The 16,544-nt window shown below is 39.5% G+C and overlaps 1 protein-coding gene across 2 annotated transcripts in view; it reads right to left on the reverse strand.

Moving 5' to 3' along the window:
- Positions 1 to 16,544, reverse strand: part of LOC114047044 (astrotactin-2) — a 1,078,351-nt gene that overhangs the window by 767,203 nt on the left and 294,604 nt on the right. For both annotated transcript variants that reach the window (XM_027867715.1, XM_027867716.1), the window contains exon 4: positions 2,001 to 2,150. In XM_027867715.1, coding sequence (XP_027723516.1) covers positions 2,001 to 2,150 — 150 coding nt within the window. The remainder of the gene's footprint in view (positions 1 to 2,000; positions 2,151 to 16,544) is intronic.

A 16,544-nucleotide genomic window follows, 5' to 3' on the forward strand; every position in this document is an offset into this window, starting at 1 on the left:
GGAAGGCAGAGAAACTAGTCTAGGCTGAGGGTAAGTAAGTCATACCAACCAATACTTCATATAATCATGGAATCTCTAGTCTAATCTATAGCCAAATAGGAATATATTCTCCAGTATTCTTGACAAGCAGCCATCTGATTTATACTCAAAGACTTTTGTAGTACAAAATCTACTGTTTCCTGAGGTAGGCCATTTCATCTTAGGATAGATTTAATTATTTATAAATTCTTTGGTTTTTTTTCTTTCTTATTAATAAGATAAAATTTTTATTTTATTCTATTTTTGCTTCTGATCTTTTTTATTTATTTTATTTTTAATTTATGGAATAAAACAAGCATTTCCATAACATAGTATCAATAAAAAAGATGATTAAATGTTAAATTGCAAATCTATTATGTACAATTTGCTATTCCTTTTAAATATGTAATAAAGTTATCATGTAAATTTCTTTTTTTTTATTTCCCCTCCCCATTCCTTGCCCTAGATATGGCTACCATTAGACACAAATGGAACATGAAACCTGTCTTTGTTTCTTTCCTACCTCACTCTTATTTCTGTCTTCTTGAGCTAATATGAACAAAATTCATACTACAAATGCTTGAAGAAACCTAATATGCCTATTTCTTAACCTTCTCTTCTTCAAGCAAATCATTCCAAGTTCTTTGAACTGATCTATGTGTTTTATGTTTGAAAGTACTCTGATCATACCACCCCCCCTCCAGATGCATGCTAGTTTTCAATGCATATCTCAAAATATGACATCTAGAACCAAATAATTTGTATTCAGCATGGTGCTAGGCAAATTAGGGATAGAGACAGTTGGATACATAAGACTTAGATACATGAAATAACTATAGAACGATTCATGAAATTAAAACAACAACACATATGATTAAAGTTGTCCAAAATATAAACATTATCCAGAAGAGGGAGAAGTCAGTATGGCCTGAAATAGTCAAGGTACTTTTAATGAACAAGAGACCTGTTGGGATGGGCCTTGAAGGATGGATAGAATTTGGCGACATGGAGAAGTGGGCATGTCAGAGGGCCAGCTAAAGCAGAAGGAGAATTTAACATGAAATTTCACACACACACACACACACATATTTATGGGAAATGGATGGGGAACAAGAATAGACAATGAGGGGAAGGGCCTAAGCAGAGAGTAAGTACAGAGGATCCATGTAATATAAGGCTGTAGAGATAAGGGGGATGATTGTCAGGCCAAAAGTTAAGACTATGTTTCCAACTTCTGTACTGGCTTCTGGTCTTCTGCCTGAGTTCAAATTCAGGTTTTGGTTTTGCCACTGAAGGATTAAGCCTCAGAGAAGTGAATGATGTCACTCAAATCAAATGTATTTTCAAGGCTACATGAAGAACTAAAATCTGCTTTTACCGAGTTTTGGGTATTTTCTGCTCTTCCAGCATTTCCCATTGTCAATTAACCAAATATCAAAATGATCAGATGGAGAGCTGAAAGGGAACAAAAAGTTCATCTAATCTAACTCCATTTTACAGAAGAAGAAACTAATGCTGAACAATAATTACTGACTTGGCCAATGTCACACAGATGGTACATAGCTGGTAGTAGATTGTAATCATGTCTCTGGATAGTTCTAAGCACAGGAAAAAGGAGCTAGAGAGAAAAGAGCTACAAGTGAGAGGTACAATATAGTACAATGTACTACTATACATTGAGAAGAAGGTAGCAAATTATTTTGTTATTGTTTGATTGGTTTTTTTTTCTAATATTTATTAAATCAAGACCTTTGATAGCAATTTTTCTTCCTGACTAGTAAAAATATTTCCATGGACTTATGTGGAAATATTTATTTTAGGATACATTCTGGGGACACATCCTTGTTTTGTGATAATCTTTTGGTTGGATTAAACTGCTCCCAGTGGCATCAGGTATATAGTTGTAAAAGGGTCTAATGTCAAGCCCTTTAACTTCTCTGATCAGAGGGAGTATGGCACAACCGAATTCCGGAGGGGCCTACCTCTGGACTTGCTCCTTCTCTTCCGTCTTCCTGCTGATGCGTTACGGAGAGCTGGCTGGAGCTGGCCGATCTCGATGGGTGTATTGGTACGGAAACTCTCCTTGAACTTCTGCATCAGGGATTCCACGGTTTCCTGTGTCACCTCAGCAGCTACAAGGTGGGCAATGGGGCCAATGTTAAGGTAGAATGGACACCCAATATGATATATAAGCTGCCAGCCCTACACCCCACCCTCACCTACCCAATCATATCACTGATGATCATAAAATAACACCTCTAATCACCACAATGCAATTGTCATAAAAATATCTAGAGTTTTTGAGCTAGAGAGGACTTTGAACAATGGAATGTTAAATCTGGAAGGGACCTTGGAACAATGAAATGTTAGAACTGGAAGGGACCTTAGAACAATGAAATGTTAGAACTGGAGAGGACTTTGGAACAATGGAATGTTAGAGCTGGAAGAGACCTTGGAACAATGGAATGTTAAAGCTAGAAGGGACCTTTGAATTATGGAATCTTAGAACCATAAGGGACTTTGGAACACAGAATCCTATAGCATAAAGCAAATGGGAGTCAGTGAGGGGCACAGCCTTTGAACTATTCACTGAAGATAAAATCTAAAACCTTAGGCCCAGTACCATCATGCTCTAACCAAATGATTGAACAAGTATAGTAAAATAATGTTGGAATTAAAACAAGTCTCTTGGAAGAAAATTATTAGCTAGCCATCACATTTCTCCCCACTCTGCCTTCAGACCCAAACTGGATTATATCAATAGTTAGTCAATAAGGAAGTTATAAAATGGGAGGGAGCCGAAAGGGACCTATGAAAGGAAAAAAAAAAAAAGTTTGGAAGGCCAGAGGGAAAAGGAAAGAAGTGAAACAAAAGGAAAGAACCAAGTGGAGCAGAGGAAGGAACCTAAATATGAACAATAGGAAGAGAGAGAGAGGAAGTGCGCGTACACACACACACACACACACACACACACACACACACACACAATGGCAGAGGACCATTTTTGTTAGTCAGGATTCCTAAGAGAAGCACTTGTTAGAAATAATCAGAGCTAGCTGGTTCTCCTTCCTCTTCTCCCTCCCCTCTGTAGGCGCAGTAGTTTCACCCTCAAATACCATACCCCAGAGTTATATACTGCCCAATGCCATGAGACGGCTGGACATGTTAATGATGCCTGTTTCTTTGAAGGGGTTTCACCAGCCCTGGAGATAATACACCTGAAATGTCTTAGAAATGCCAGTTTCTAAGGAGCTCCATTCCAGGGCATGCTTATCGGCTCAGACAGATGCGTCTCTAGGACAGACTGATACTCAGGAGGCAGAAGCGGCTGGGCAGACACACATTTCTGACAATATGCGGGAGGCTCAGGACAGCGTCCCTGAGACACTGTCTGTTGGGAAAAGCTGTATTTGCTAAAGAAGAGAGCAGAATTGGTAATGCAGATTAACAGACTGGATGCATTATTCTTCCTTCCTTCCCTCTCCCTCTACCTCCTTCTTCCCTACTTTTCCTATTCAGACTTTTTTTAACTCCTTGATGTCCAGGAGTAAGACTTAGACTATTGTGAAATTCAAAAAGGACCACAGAATGCTGAACACAGCTCTCATAGTACATCTTTGATGCCAGGATATCAGCACACCTGGGAAAGAAGTAATGACTAGGAGCTGTGAAGGTCAATGCCATGAATCCTCTATGCATAAGACTGAGGGACAAAAAGCAAACGGATTGAGGTCATACAGCAAATAGTTAGAAGAGCCATAGTGTCTTTGTATCCTGAGCTGGCCCTAGGCAAAATATTTCCTGTTGAGTAGGGGTTCATCCTTGGAGTATCACCTCTATTATATATGTTTCTCATGCTGCTCCTACCTTTCCAGAGTCTCCCAGACCCCTCTCTCCTTAGACCTTCCCTATATGTTCTTAACCTTTCCCTTCTCTATCAAAAGGAGCTTGTTGTATATTCCATTCTCTTAGGGTCCATCTCAATGCTCCATGACAGGTAGCTAAATATAGCCCACTATTTTGCCCCAGTACTTTAGCAAATATTAATGTCTTTGTGTATTACCACTCCAATGTAGCATACTTGCATTGAATAGAGGATCTCTGGATTCACAAAGTCTTAACTCAATTCCCTCGTGAATGAATGTATTCATTCTTTCAATAAATATTTACTGAATGGCTATGTAAAAGATTTTCTGCTAGGCCTTACAGGGGATGGGGGAAGGAGTTACAAAAAGGCCTAAAAATAGGTTCCATTCCTTAAGAATAATGTATTTAAAGCTGAAAAGGTCCTTAGATTTAAATAAACGAGTCATATCTTCTCTTTTTATAAATGAGGGAACTGAGCCCAGGAGAAGGTTAGTGGCTTGTTCTGATTCACAAAGCTTGTAAGCGGCACCATCAGATTTAACTATAGGTACCATATGTGATGTTAGTTTTTTGTTTGGGCTTAATAGCACCAGGAAGGCTTCGTGGAGGAGGTGCCATTTAAGCTAGACTTTGACGACAACTGGGAAATCACAGCTTCTTACGAGTTGGAAGGGACGTCAAAGGTCACCTAGTACAACCCACACACACAAAAGAATCCTCTCTACAGAATATCTGACAAGTCATCATCCTGGCACTGCTTGAAAGTTTCCAGGGACATGTCCTCCCACTACCTGCTGAGACAGCCCTGTCTACTTTGGGATAACTGATTATTAGGAAGTCTTTCTTATATTAAACCTAACTTTACCTTTCCGCAACTTGCAGACATTATTTTTAGTTCTTCCCTTGGGACTGAAGCAGAACAAGTTTAGAAGCAGCTGGTAGAATAGTGAATAGTAGACTCCAGCTGGGTCTGGAGGCAGGAAGTTTTGAGTTCAAATCCAGCTTCAGACACTTACATCTAGGTGGTGTTGGGCAAGTCACTTAGCCTCTATTTGTCTCAGTTTCCTCAATAGCAAAATGGGGATAATAATAGTACTTACCTTCCAGGATTGTTGTGAGGATCAAATGAGAAAATATTTGTAAAAAAGTACTTATCATAGTGCCTGGAACATAGTAGGCACTTTAGGAATGTTTATTCCTTCTCTCCTTGCCCTTTCCCTCGTCCCTTTCCCACATGAGAGCTATTTAAATACTTGAACGCATCTATTATACCCCAATCAAGATTGCTCTCGGTAAGGCTAAACATTTTCAGTTACCTTTACTGGTTACAGGATGATCAATTTATAGCTGACAGAGATCTATACTAGAGAGCTCAAACCCCATTTTGGAGATGAAGTAACTGAGACCCAGAGAATTTAAGGGACTTTCCTAAGGTCACCCAGAGAGTAACTAGCAGAGTCAGGATCCTCACAAGGCATGGTTTTGAGGCCCTTCACCATCTTGCTTTCCATCATTTGCATCTTCACTGGCTTATCAATTCCCTTCAGAAATGAGGGAACTGAACCCTCTTCTACTGATGTGGTCTGACCAGGGTAAAACACCCGACCAGGTATGAACAGGTTTATTATCTTCTTGTACCTCTCAGTGCAATATAAGGTTTTATTTTCTCTCTTGGCTACCAAAGCACACCACTAACATTGAACTAGGATCCCACTAAATCCCCAAGATCTATTTATCAAATGAACTGTTATCTAGCTCTGGTTAAGTAATCTTGTACCAGTGAAGGTGATTTTTGAATCCAACTTTAAGACTTTCTACCTATCTAAATTAAATTTCACCAGAGTAAATTCAGTCTACTTTCCTAATCTGTCAAAAGCATTGTGAATTCTGACCCTTATCCAGTGTATTAGCTAGCCCTCCCAGATTTGCATCATCTGCAAATTTGATAAGCGTGCCATCTGTGCCTTTATACCCATAAGTAATTTTAAAAATGTTAAACAACACAGAGCAAAGCAGAGATTCTGGGTGCCCTCCACTTAAGATTTCCCAAATTGCCTTCAAATTATTAATGGCTCTTCTTCAGGTATAGCCATTCAACCAGTTCTGATTCCATTCAATAATATTATCATCTACTCTTCGATTTCTCCATCATTCCACATAAAAATAGCAGGAAATCCTTGGTCAAATGCTGTGCTAAAAATCTACATACAGAATGCATTTGGAGTTTTCATGATCTACCAATCAGTGATCATATCAAAAACGGAAATGAGGGTAGTACGGCATGACATGTTTTTGATGAAGCCATATTAACTGTGTTTGATCACTGCCTCTTCTTCTAGATGTTCACTAACAACCTTATTAATAAAACATTCTGGATCTTCTCTAGAAATTAAAATCAAGTTTTAGGTAACACAATAATAAATTAGGAAGACAGGAAAACAGAGTATTTGGGGTGTGGAGCAACTGAAGGTCAGGGTATATATGAGGAAGTAAAAGAGCACAGTGTAGATATAGAATGTGAGAGGATCCTGAATGCCCATTTAATAAATTTGGACTTTATTCAATAAGCAGTGGGGAGTTATAGAATGCTTTTGAGTGGCATAGGGTCTCATGATCTCAGCTATGAAATTGGGAGATTCATCAGACAGGTTTGTGTGGATTTGGGGTGAGGGAGACTAACTGAAGTACACCGAAGGTAGCAAGAGCCGTGAGGTGGCCTCAAAAGTCTAGCCAACGGTAGCAAGTTCCTGACCAATAGTTACAGCATAGGAATGGCAATGGTGACAATATTGAGCCATTCCCACTGGTTCAAGATCAGAAATATTCATAGGATAATGATGATGAGAGCTAGCATTTATAGTGTTTTATGGTTTATAAAGTGCTTTATAAACATTATCTAATTCGATCCTTGCAACAACCTCATGAAGTACAGACTACTATTATCTCCATTTTAAAAATGAGGAAATTATCAGGCAGGCAGAGGGCGGTTGTGACTTGCTCAAGGACACATGGCTAATAGTATCTGAGGTAGGATTTGAACTCAGGTCTTCCTGACTCCAGTTCCAATCCATTATACACTGTGCTACTTCTTCCTATGAGATCAAGGAGGTAGTACAGAGCTGCTAGCTCTAGAGCAGGGGTGGGGAACCTGTGGCCTTAAGTTTGAATCCAAACTTCACAGATCATGAATGGATTCAGTCAAAGGGCCACACTTGAGGACCTAGAGGGTCACATGTGGCCTCGAGGCCACAGGTTCCTCACCCCTGGTCTAGAGTCTGTAGAATCCAGGGAATCTGCAAGACCGAGTTCTAGGCTTAGTCCATCTCCCTGTGACCTTGGGCAAGTGACATCTCCTCTCTGGTCCTCAGTGTCTTTCACTGGCTAAATGAGGGGGTTGGGCTAGCTAATGCCTCAGGTCCCTTGTACTTCTAACATTTTATGATGTCCTCCACATCTAATTGATGGAGGTGGTAAGAGCTGGGCAGACAGACTTTACCCAAGATGACACAGCCTGCTTGAATAATTTTAAACACATATATTACACAGACATATACAAACATGTATATATATACACACATGTATACACATATGTATTATGCAGATATACATGTATGCATAATGAATATATACATCTATGTAGATACACACTTATATACTTATGCACATATATGTGTACACATATTTACAAAGATGTATATTTTCACACATATATATATACATAAATGCATGTATGTAGATACTGAAAAGTACTCAAAAAAGCTGTGTTTATTCCTCATAATCCCTCCTAAGTTCTCCCTATTGAGAAAAGTGAGACACTAGCCTATCAGTCTGGCAAACCCAACAGATGGAGTTTGAACTGAGCAACATAGCAAAACTGGAAAAGCAAAGTGGGGAGAAGAAAAAAAATACGAAATACCCTTGTAATTGACAAATGAGAGACTGCCATGCTTAATGGGAACAAATGACAGTGGCCTACAGAATGGAGGATCTATGGGATTCCCCCACGGTCCAAGTGGAGGAAGAGGAGGGTCAATAGCAGCAGGGTGTATGTATGGGGTGGGGTGAGGCAGAGAGGAGGTAGTGACAGGATCTGCTCCTTTCCAGAGACTGTGCAGGCACTAGCCATCAGATCACGGCTGAGGACTGCGAAGCAGTGCACACTGTGTATGCACATTGCTCATTGCCAACAACCCGCCTGTGATGACACCCATAAGCTATCATCTATCTCACTTTCCCCCCACGTACTCTGGAGCACTCTGCAAAGGCTTGGCTTATGACTCTGCCTTCAGTAGCCTCACTGCATTTTTTAAGTCCCTGATTTAGTTTTGAACACTCATCAAACCTAGTGGCAGATGGCAGGATAATACAAGTTGCCACCCCTTTCTATCCTGTCTAGCAGTTAGTGCTGTGTATCTCACTGATGCAGTTCCTGTTTAACCTCTAGGAGCCCTGAAATTCCTAGACTGTTGGTCTGATTCTCTCTTTAGGCCATCTGGTCAATGATGCTCAATCAATCTTGATAGAAAGAAGATCAGTTATTGTGGTCGTGTCCTGAGCCAATAGCTCAGCTTGGCTTAAAACATCCCAGTGACTCTGGTGAGACCTTATCTTTGCCAATGGGGAAGGGCAAGGGTTCAGCCCATGTCCCCATTAATCAGTTCAGTCTCATTAGACTACTATGCCTGGAGCTCTAGGCAATAGGTGGAAATTGCAAGCCAAACAAAGTAATAATCATCCACATAGTCAGCATGCAATCTCTCACTCTGCCTTCCTCTGCATGACAGCTTCTGCTAGAGCAATACCCCTAGCAGGTGTCTTTACTCAGAGTCAGAATCTCAGCTTCCTTTGGCACCTAAACTACGGCCTGTTATAGATTCACAATGTGCAGTTGTGTCCAGTCACTTAAATAAAATGTGTATAGGGCCACGGGCACTAGAACTAAGGATAAGACAGAATAAAAGGAGACACATTCCTTCTTTTAAGGAATGTAGGGTTTAGCTGGGGAGATAATATGCATACATAAAGACGTAGAATCAGGAGGCATCTTAGAGAGACCATCTGATCCATCCTCCTACCCAATGCAAGAATCTGCTTGGGAACACTTACAGAGAAAAGACTAATAGCAGACATATCATAGGAGAAAGAGCACTAGGTTAGGAGTAGGGGCACATGGTTCCCAAAACTATAGTATTAACCTTAAGCACCTAAATGAGCACTCCTCAAACTTTTTTTGTCTCAGGATTTCTTTTTACTCTTAAAAAGTATTAAGGTGGGGAGGAGACAAGATGGCGGAGGGAAAGCAGTGACTTGATAGAGCTCTCCCCCAAACCCCTCCAAATACCTACAAAAATGGCTCTAAACAAATTCTAAAGCAGCAGAACCCACAAAAAAACAGAGTAAAACAAATTTCCAGCCCAGGACAACCTGGATGGCTGATTGGAAAGGTATACTGCGCCAGGCTGAGAGAGGAGCACAGTTCAGAGTGGGTACGCAAGCCACAGCAACCCTGAAGCAGGCCTCAGAGGACTGAATCGTGGGCAGCTGTGGCAGTTTCCAGACTTCTCAACTCATAAACGCCAAAGACAACTTAGAAGGTCAGTGGGAAAAGTCTGTTTCTATGGTAGTGAGAGAAGAAGCTAGATCTCAGCCACCCCGAGGGCAGCGGCTGGCTTCTGAGCTTCTGGCCCACAGACTGAGGGAGAATTGAGTGGCTGATCATGGGGGACTGCAAGGATCTCTTTGCCAGGGGTGAGGCAAGAATCTCTTGCTTTACCTGTGCTTGGATCTGGGTCATAGTTCTGAGGGGCGGTCCTGGGGCGAGGAGGAGCGCTGGCGTGGTGGAGCTTGTTGTGGCAGTGGAGAGAAAACACCTTGCCCCTTATTATAGCACCTTGGAAGAACTGACACTTTTCAGGTCCCTAGAAGTATCTCTGAAAACAGCTATACAAACCCCTGAAGCTTGGGAAAGTACATTCTCCACATTGAAAGCAGACTCTCACCTTAACAAAGAGTTTAAAACTCAAGTAATTGGCTGGGATCATGAGCAAGCAGCACAAAAAGAGTCAGACTATATTATCTTATTTTGGTGACAAAGAAGATCAAAACATACAACCAGAAGAGGAAAACAAAGTCAAAGCTCCTACATCCAAAACTTTCAAGAAAAATATGAATCAGTCCAGGCCTTGGAAGCACTCAAAAGGGATTCTGAGAAGTAAGTAAGAGAAGTAGAGGAAAAACTGGGAAGAGAAATGAGAGTGATGCAAGAAAATCATGAAAAGCAAGTTAACAGCTTGCTAAAGGAGACCCAAAAAAATATTGAAGAAAATAACACCTTAAAAAATAGCCTAACCCAAATGGCAAAAGAGGTCCAAAAAGCCAATGAAGAAAAGAATGCCCTAAAGAGCAAAATTAGACAAATGGAAAAGGAAGTCCAAAAGCTTACTGAAGAAAATACTTTCTTAAAAATTAGATTAGAGCAATTGGAAGCTAGTGACTTTATGAAAAATCAAGACACCGTAAAACAAATCCAGAAAAATGAAAAATTAGAAAACAATGTGAAATATCTCATTGGAAAAACAACTGACCTGGAAAATAGATCCAGGACAGAGAATTTAAAAATTATTGGACTATCTGAAAGCCATGATCAAAAAAAGAGCCTAGACATCATCTTTCAAGAAATTATCCAGGAAAACTGCCCTGATATTTTAGAACCAGAGGGCAAAATAGAAATTGAAAGAATCCACTGATCTCCTCCTGAAAGAGATCCCCAAAGGAAAACTCCTAGGAATATTGTAGCCAAATTCCAGAGTTCCCAGGTCAAGGAGAAAATATTACAAGCAGCCAGAAAGAAACAATTCAAGTATTGTGGAAACACAATCAGGATAACACAAGATTTAGCTGCTTCTACATTAAGGGACCGCGGGGCATGGAATATAATATTCCAGAGGGCAAAAAAGATAAGATTACAACCAAGAATCACTTACCCAGCAAAAATGAGTATAATTCTTCAGAGGAAAAAAATGGTCATTCAGTGAAATAAAGGACTTTCAAGCATTCTTCATGAAAAGACCAGAGCTGAATAGAAAAATTGACTTTCTAATACAAGACTCAAGTGGAAAATGAAGAGGTAAACAGGAAAGAGAAATCATAAGAGACTTATTAAGGTTGAACTGTTTACATTCCTGCATGGAAAGATGATATTTGTAACTCATGAGACCTTTGTCAGTATTAGGGTAGTTGGAGGTAAAAAAAAATTGTATGTATGTATATATAGATAGATAGATAGATAGATAGATAGATAGATAGATAGATAGATAGATAGATGGATAGATAGATAGATAGATAGATAGATAGATAGATAGATAGATAGATAGATAGGTAGGTAGGTAGGTAGGTAGGGGGCACATGGTGAGTTGAAGATGAAGGGGTCATATCTGGAGAATAAAATTAAGGGGTGAGCGAGGATTATACTAGGAGAAGGAGAAAGGTAAAGGTAGAATGAGGTAAATTATCTCACAAAAAAAAACAGAAAAGAAAAGGCTCTTACAGTGGAGGGGAACCAGGGGAAGGTGAGAGGAAATGAGCGAATCTTATTCTCATAGGATTTGACTTAAGAAGGGTATAACACACACACTCATTTGGGTATGGAAATCTGTCTTACCCTACAGGAAAATAGGAGGGGAAGGGGACAAGAGAGTAGGGGAATGATAGAGGAGGGCAGATTGGGAAAGGGGGTAATCAGAAGCAAATACTTCTGAGAAGGGACAGGGTCAAAAGAAAGAATAGAATAAATGGGAGGGGGCAGGATAGGATTAAGGGAAATAGAGTTAGTTTTTCACAGCATGTCTACTATGGAAGTGTTTCGAGTAACTGCACAAGTATAGCCTATATTGAGTTGCTTGCCTCTTCAATGAGGGTGGGTGGGGAGGGAGGAAGGGAGAAAATTTGGAACCCAAAATTTTAAAAAACACATGTTTAAAAAAATATTTTCACATGCAACTGGGAAATAAGAAATACAGGAAATGGGGTACAGAAATCTATCCTGCCCTACAGGAAAATAGAAGGGGAAGGGGGGGTGATATAGCAGGGAAAGCAGACTAGGGGAAGGGGTATTCAGAATGCATGCCATCTTGGGGTGGGGGGAGGGGCAAGATGGGGTGAAAATTTAGAACTCAAAATCTTGTGGAAGTAAATGTTGAAAACTAAAAATAAATAAAAGAAAATTTTTTAAAAAAGGTATTAAGAACTCCCTCCTCCCCAGAGCTTTTTATTGTGAGTTACAGTGATCAATTTTTATAATGATAGAAATTAAAACATTTTAGAATTACTATGAAAATAGTTTTGATGTCATTTACCCCCTGAAAAGATCTCAGGGATCTTGAGGGTATTCTGACCATACTTTAGGAACTGCAGAAATAAACTATGAATTCATACCTGAATTGGTACCTGGAGACTTCTGGCTATTTCCAAAATAATCAGATTTACTTTAAGATGATAGAGATTTGCAACCTCTACAAAATAAGGGCTACAAGTTCTAAAGGCAATTTGCAATTGGGATTGCAGAAATGTTTTAAACCATGGCAACCTTGCTGGACTGACTATATAGCTTCCCAGGAGTATTCCTTGGAAGAAGACACCATGTTTTTCAAAATGTCTAACTTGTGGTATATTTGTTAAGCATCAAGAACATTAATATCATAGGATTTAGAACTAAAAGGGATCACAGGAATCCCTGAATCAAACCCTGTCATTGCACTCAAAGAATTCTTCTTCTATTCTTGACCTTCCCTCCCCCAACTCTCTATCTAAAACTTCTTAGGATCACAGCTATAGGACCAGAAAGAGTCTTAGAGGTTGCCTAGGGTATCCCTTCATTTTACAGATGAGGTCACTGAGATCCAAAGGGCTTGAGTGACTTGACCAAGGTCATGCAGATGGTAAGAAGCAGAGACAAGATTTTGGTATTTTGATGCCCAAACTAGTACATTCTCGGTTTCACTTCATAAAAACCACTAGGTATTTAAAGGAGACAGAAACTGTGAAAGGCTATGAGAAAATGCCCTCAGAAATCCACTCATGGTATATATGCTGGCACAAAGACATACTGAGACTAAATATCCATTGCATCTCAAGAACCTATTTCAGAGAAGGATTTGATACTTCATAGTCTTAATCTCAGGCCCATAAAACATCATGACTACTATTGCACTGATAGGTAAACTCAGATTGCCAGGCCTAAAATAATCTGAATTGTGATGCAGGATTAATGGATAAACATGAAAGCAAAATCCTGCAAAGAGGCAAGGGACCTGCAAAAAGCACAGGGTGGGAAAGTCCTTTATTTCCTAAAAGCACTCAAAACTTGCAAGGGAGACTGATTTCATCTGACCCAAGTATTGGGCAATGGAGCTGTCAGAAGATTCAGAAGTAAGGATATAAGTGAAGGTTACTGCCAATTTCCTCTGCAAGCAGGCTCTTGGCTTTGTAGAAAGTTATCCTTTCAAACTTGATTCTCTGTCATGCCTCAGAGCCCAGAGGTGAGCTTTTCTTCACACCATTTGAACCAATTTCAGCTATTTCTGAGTTATACTTTAAAACTCCTATTTCTTTCCCTTTATTATTATTTTAAAAGCAATTTAAGATGTATGTGTACTTGCATAATTCAAGAAATGGGTAAATTTCTAGTGTTTTATTATCTATCCTGTAAGGGTGAGAGAAGAGAATAGGGAGTGGGGAGAGAGGTGAAAATATCTAAGTTGTTCTAAAATTGCCTTAGCACACACTGCTCAGGAAATGCCCTTCTATTAAGGGGCATCTACAAGGAGAGAACAGAGCATTGCACTGCTGTGACTGAGACTGCTGCTAATGCATCAGCTTGGAGCTTCCTCTTCCTAGTTGTTTAAATTGAAGACAAATACTCTTGACACCCCAAGACAATTACAAATTTAAACACATGAAAGTCAACAAGAGGAAGGGGCAAGAGATTCAGGGTGAAATAAATGGAACTGTTTAGCAAATATGTCCCACTTCTCAATATTAAAAGCAAATGCACTGTACATTTAAATATCTAGACAATGAATGGTATGAGGATGAGTTAGGGCACTGCTAAGAGGTCCAGAGAATTGCATGTATTGATTTACAAGTTTCTGTTTTCAGATCTTCAGTAGAGAGGGAGAGAAGGATATATGTATACGTATGTATGTGTGTGTGAGAGTGATTTATGATTTTGGCATGATGCACTTCCAGTGTGGAAAGTCCATTTACCAAAATTATCTTGGGTCTGCTATGTTACTATTTTTTTATACATCCATAAATACATAGGTTTCCTCCACCTTCCTCCTTCCCTTTACATTATAAATGTAAAGGAATGATTTCAATTGTCTTTATATCCCTAGCACCTAGAGGCTTAATAAATCCCTGTTGATTGATCCCAATGTACATAAGCATTTGTTCTGTAGCACAACATAGCCCTATATAATTGGTGGTGGTGGGAGGATGACTTTAAAGTTGGTACTTAGAGTTTAAGTGACTTATCTAGGGTCACACAATCAATATATATCTGAGGTGGTGATGGTGTGGGAATGTAAAGTAAGGTCTGACTTTGAAAAGATGGAAAGGGAGAAGAGAGGAGGAGGAAGAGGAAGAGATAGAGGAAAGGGAAAGGAGAAGGAAAAGAGGGGGAGAGAGAGGAAGATAGGAAATGAAGGAGAAGAGTGGAAAGGGAGGGGAGGGATGGTAGAAAGGGAATAGCAATAAAACCACAGACATTAAATAAATGCCTACTACATGCCAGGCACCGTGCTAAATGCTGGGAATACAAAAAGAGGCAAAAGACAGTCCTTGTCCTCAAAGAGCTTACAATCTAATGGGGGAAACAATATAACAAATAAATATATACAAGCAAACTATACAGAGAATAAATAGGAAATAATTAAGAGAGAGAGGGCACTAGAATTAAGAGGCATCAAGAAAGGCTCTCTTTAGAAGGTGAAATTTTAGTTGGGACTTAAAGGAAGTTAGAGAAGCCAGTAAGTAGAGATGAGGAGAGGAAGCATTCCAAGCATAGCAATAAACATTAAGTGCCTACTTAATAAGAAGAGGAGAGAAGGAAAGGGAGCAGAGGAGAGGGAGAGAAGGGGGTGAGGAATATTTAATTATTTATTTATTTTTATATCCCCCATGAAAGCCTAGAACTTTAGTTGATTAGTCAATTCTGGCCCATAATAAAGGTTTAAACCTAAATTAGCAAAACATTTGTCTTTCTGTTTCTGACTTAAGCATGTTCATGCATTTGTCACTTATATCTTCTAGTTCCCAAAGTTAAGGGATCGTGTCTACTCTTTCATTTTTATCTCCCAATGAAACTGAGCACTTTAGTTACTCAGTTAACACTGTTTTAACTGAAAACTGCAATGGTGATTGAAGATTAGAAGTCACGGGCTTTGTGTTTCCAATTCCTGATTTGACCTGTGATGATTCCATCTCCCTCTTGTATAAATGTTTATGTGGAGATGAAGTTATCAATATAGAAATATCTTTATCTAGCTAGATAAATGGATATGTATATAGATATACATATACATATATAAATGTATATAAATACAGTATAAATATATGCAATATTCAGTGCATGATGTGTGTACTCAAGCAAGCAAACATACACACACACACACACACACACACACACACACACTCTGAGCTTTTAAAGCTCTGAATAACCTAAATCCTTTCTACTTTACCAGTTTTTTTACACCTCATTTCCCACCATCCATCCTTGTGAACCAATGACACTGGTCTCCTTCCCGTTACTTGCACAAGACACTTCCCTTCTGGCATTTTCAGTTACAGTTCCCTTGTCTGGCACTCTCTCCCTCCTAATCTAAATCTCCTAGCCATCTAGGCTTCCTTCAAGTACTAGCTAAAGTTCTACCTTCTGCAAGAAAACATTCCTAATTCCCCTTAATTCTAGTATTATCCTCTCCCCAATTTAGTTTATATATACATAGATACATATATACATACATGTATAGATAAACACATATATGTGTATGTGTACATGTATTTCTTGCTTGTACATAGTTGTTCACATATTATCTTCCCCATCAGATGTGAGCTCCCTGAGATTAGGAACCAGCTTTTGCTTTTCTTTCTATCCCTAACACTTAGCACAAACCCTAGTGTGGAATAAGCACTTTTTTGTTTAGTCATTTTCAGTCATGTCTGACACTTCGTGACCCCATTTGAGGTTTTCTTGACAAAGATACTGGAGTGATTTGCCATTTCCTTCTCCAACTCATTTTATAGATGAGGAAAACTGAAACAAACAGGGTTAAATGACTTGCCTAGGGTCACACAGTAAGTGTCTGAAGCCAGGTTTGAACTCAGGTCCTCCTGACTCCAGGTCTCGTACTCCATCCACTGCCCCGGGGTAATCATTTAATAAATGTTAATAATTGGTGTGAATTATATGTGTGTATATATGTGTCCATTTTACACATGCATGCATGCCCATATTTATTTATATGTCTATAAATACATAACCGTACATGCACACATTCACAAGAGTGAGATAGCAGCACAGTATGAGTTGGGAACTGGCAGCTCAAAGACCATGAGTTTCTACTCCCTGATCATCACTTCAACGGCCAATCAAATCATGT

Source organism: Vombatus ursinus, unplaced genomic scaffold, assembly GCF_900497805.2.
Source record: "Vombatus ursinus unplaced genomic scaffold, bare-nosed wombat genome assembly UNPS02014786.1, whole genome shotgun sequence".
Classification (NCBI taxonomy): domain Eukaryota; kingdom Metazoa; phylum Chordata; class Mammalia; order Diprotodontia; family Vombatidae; genus Vombatus; species Vombatus ursinus.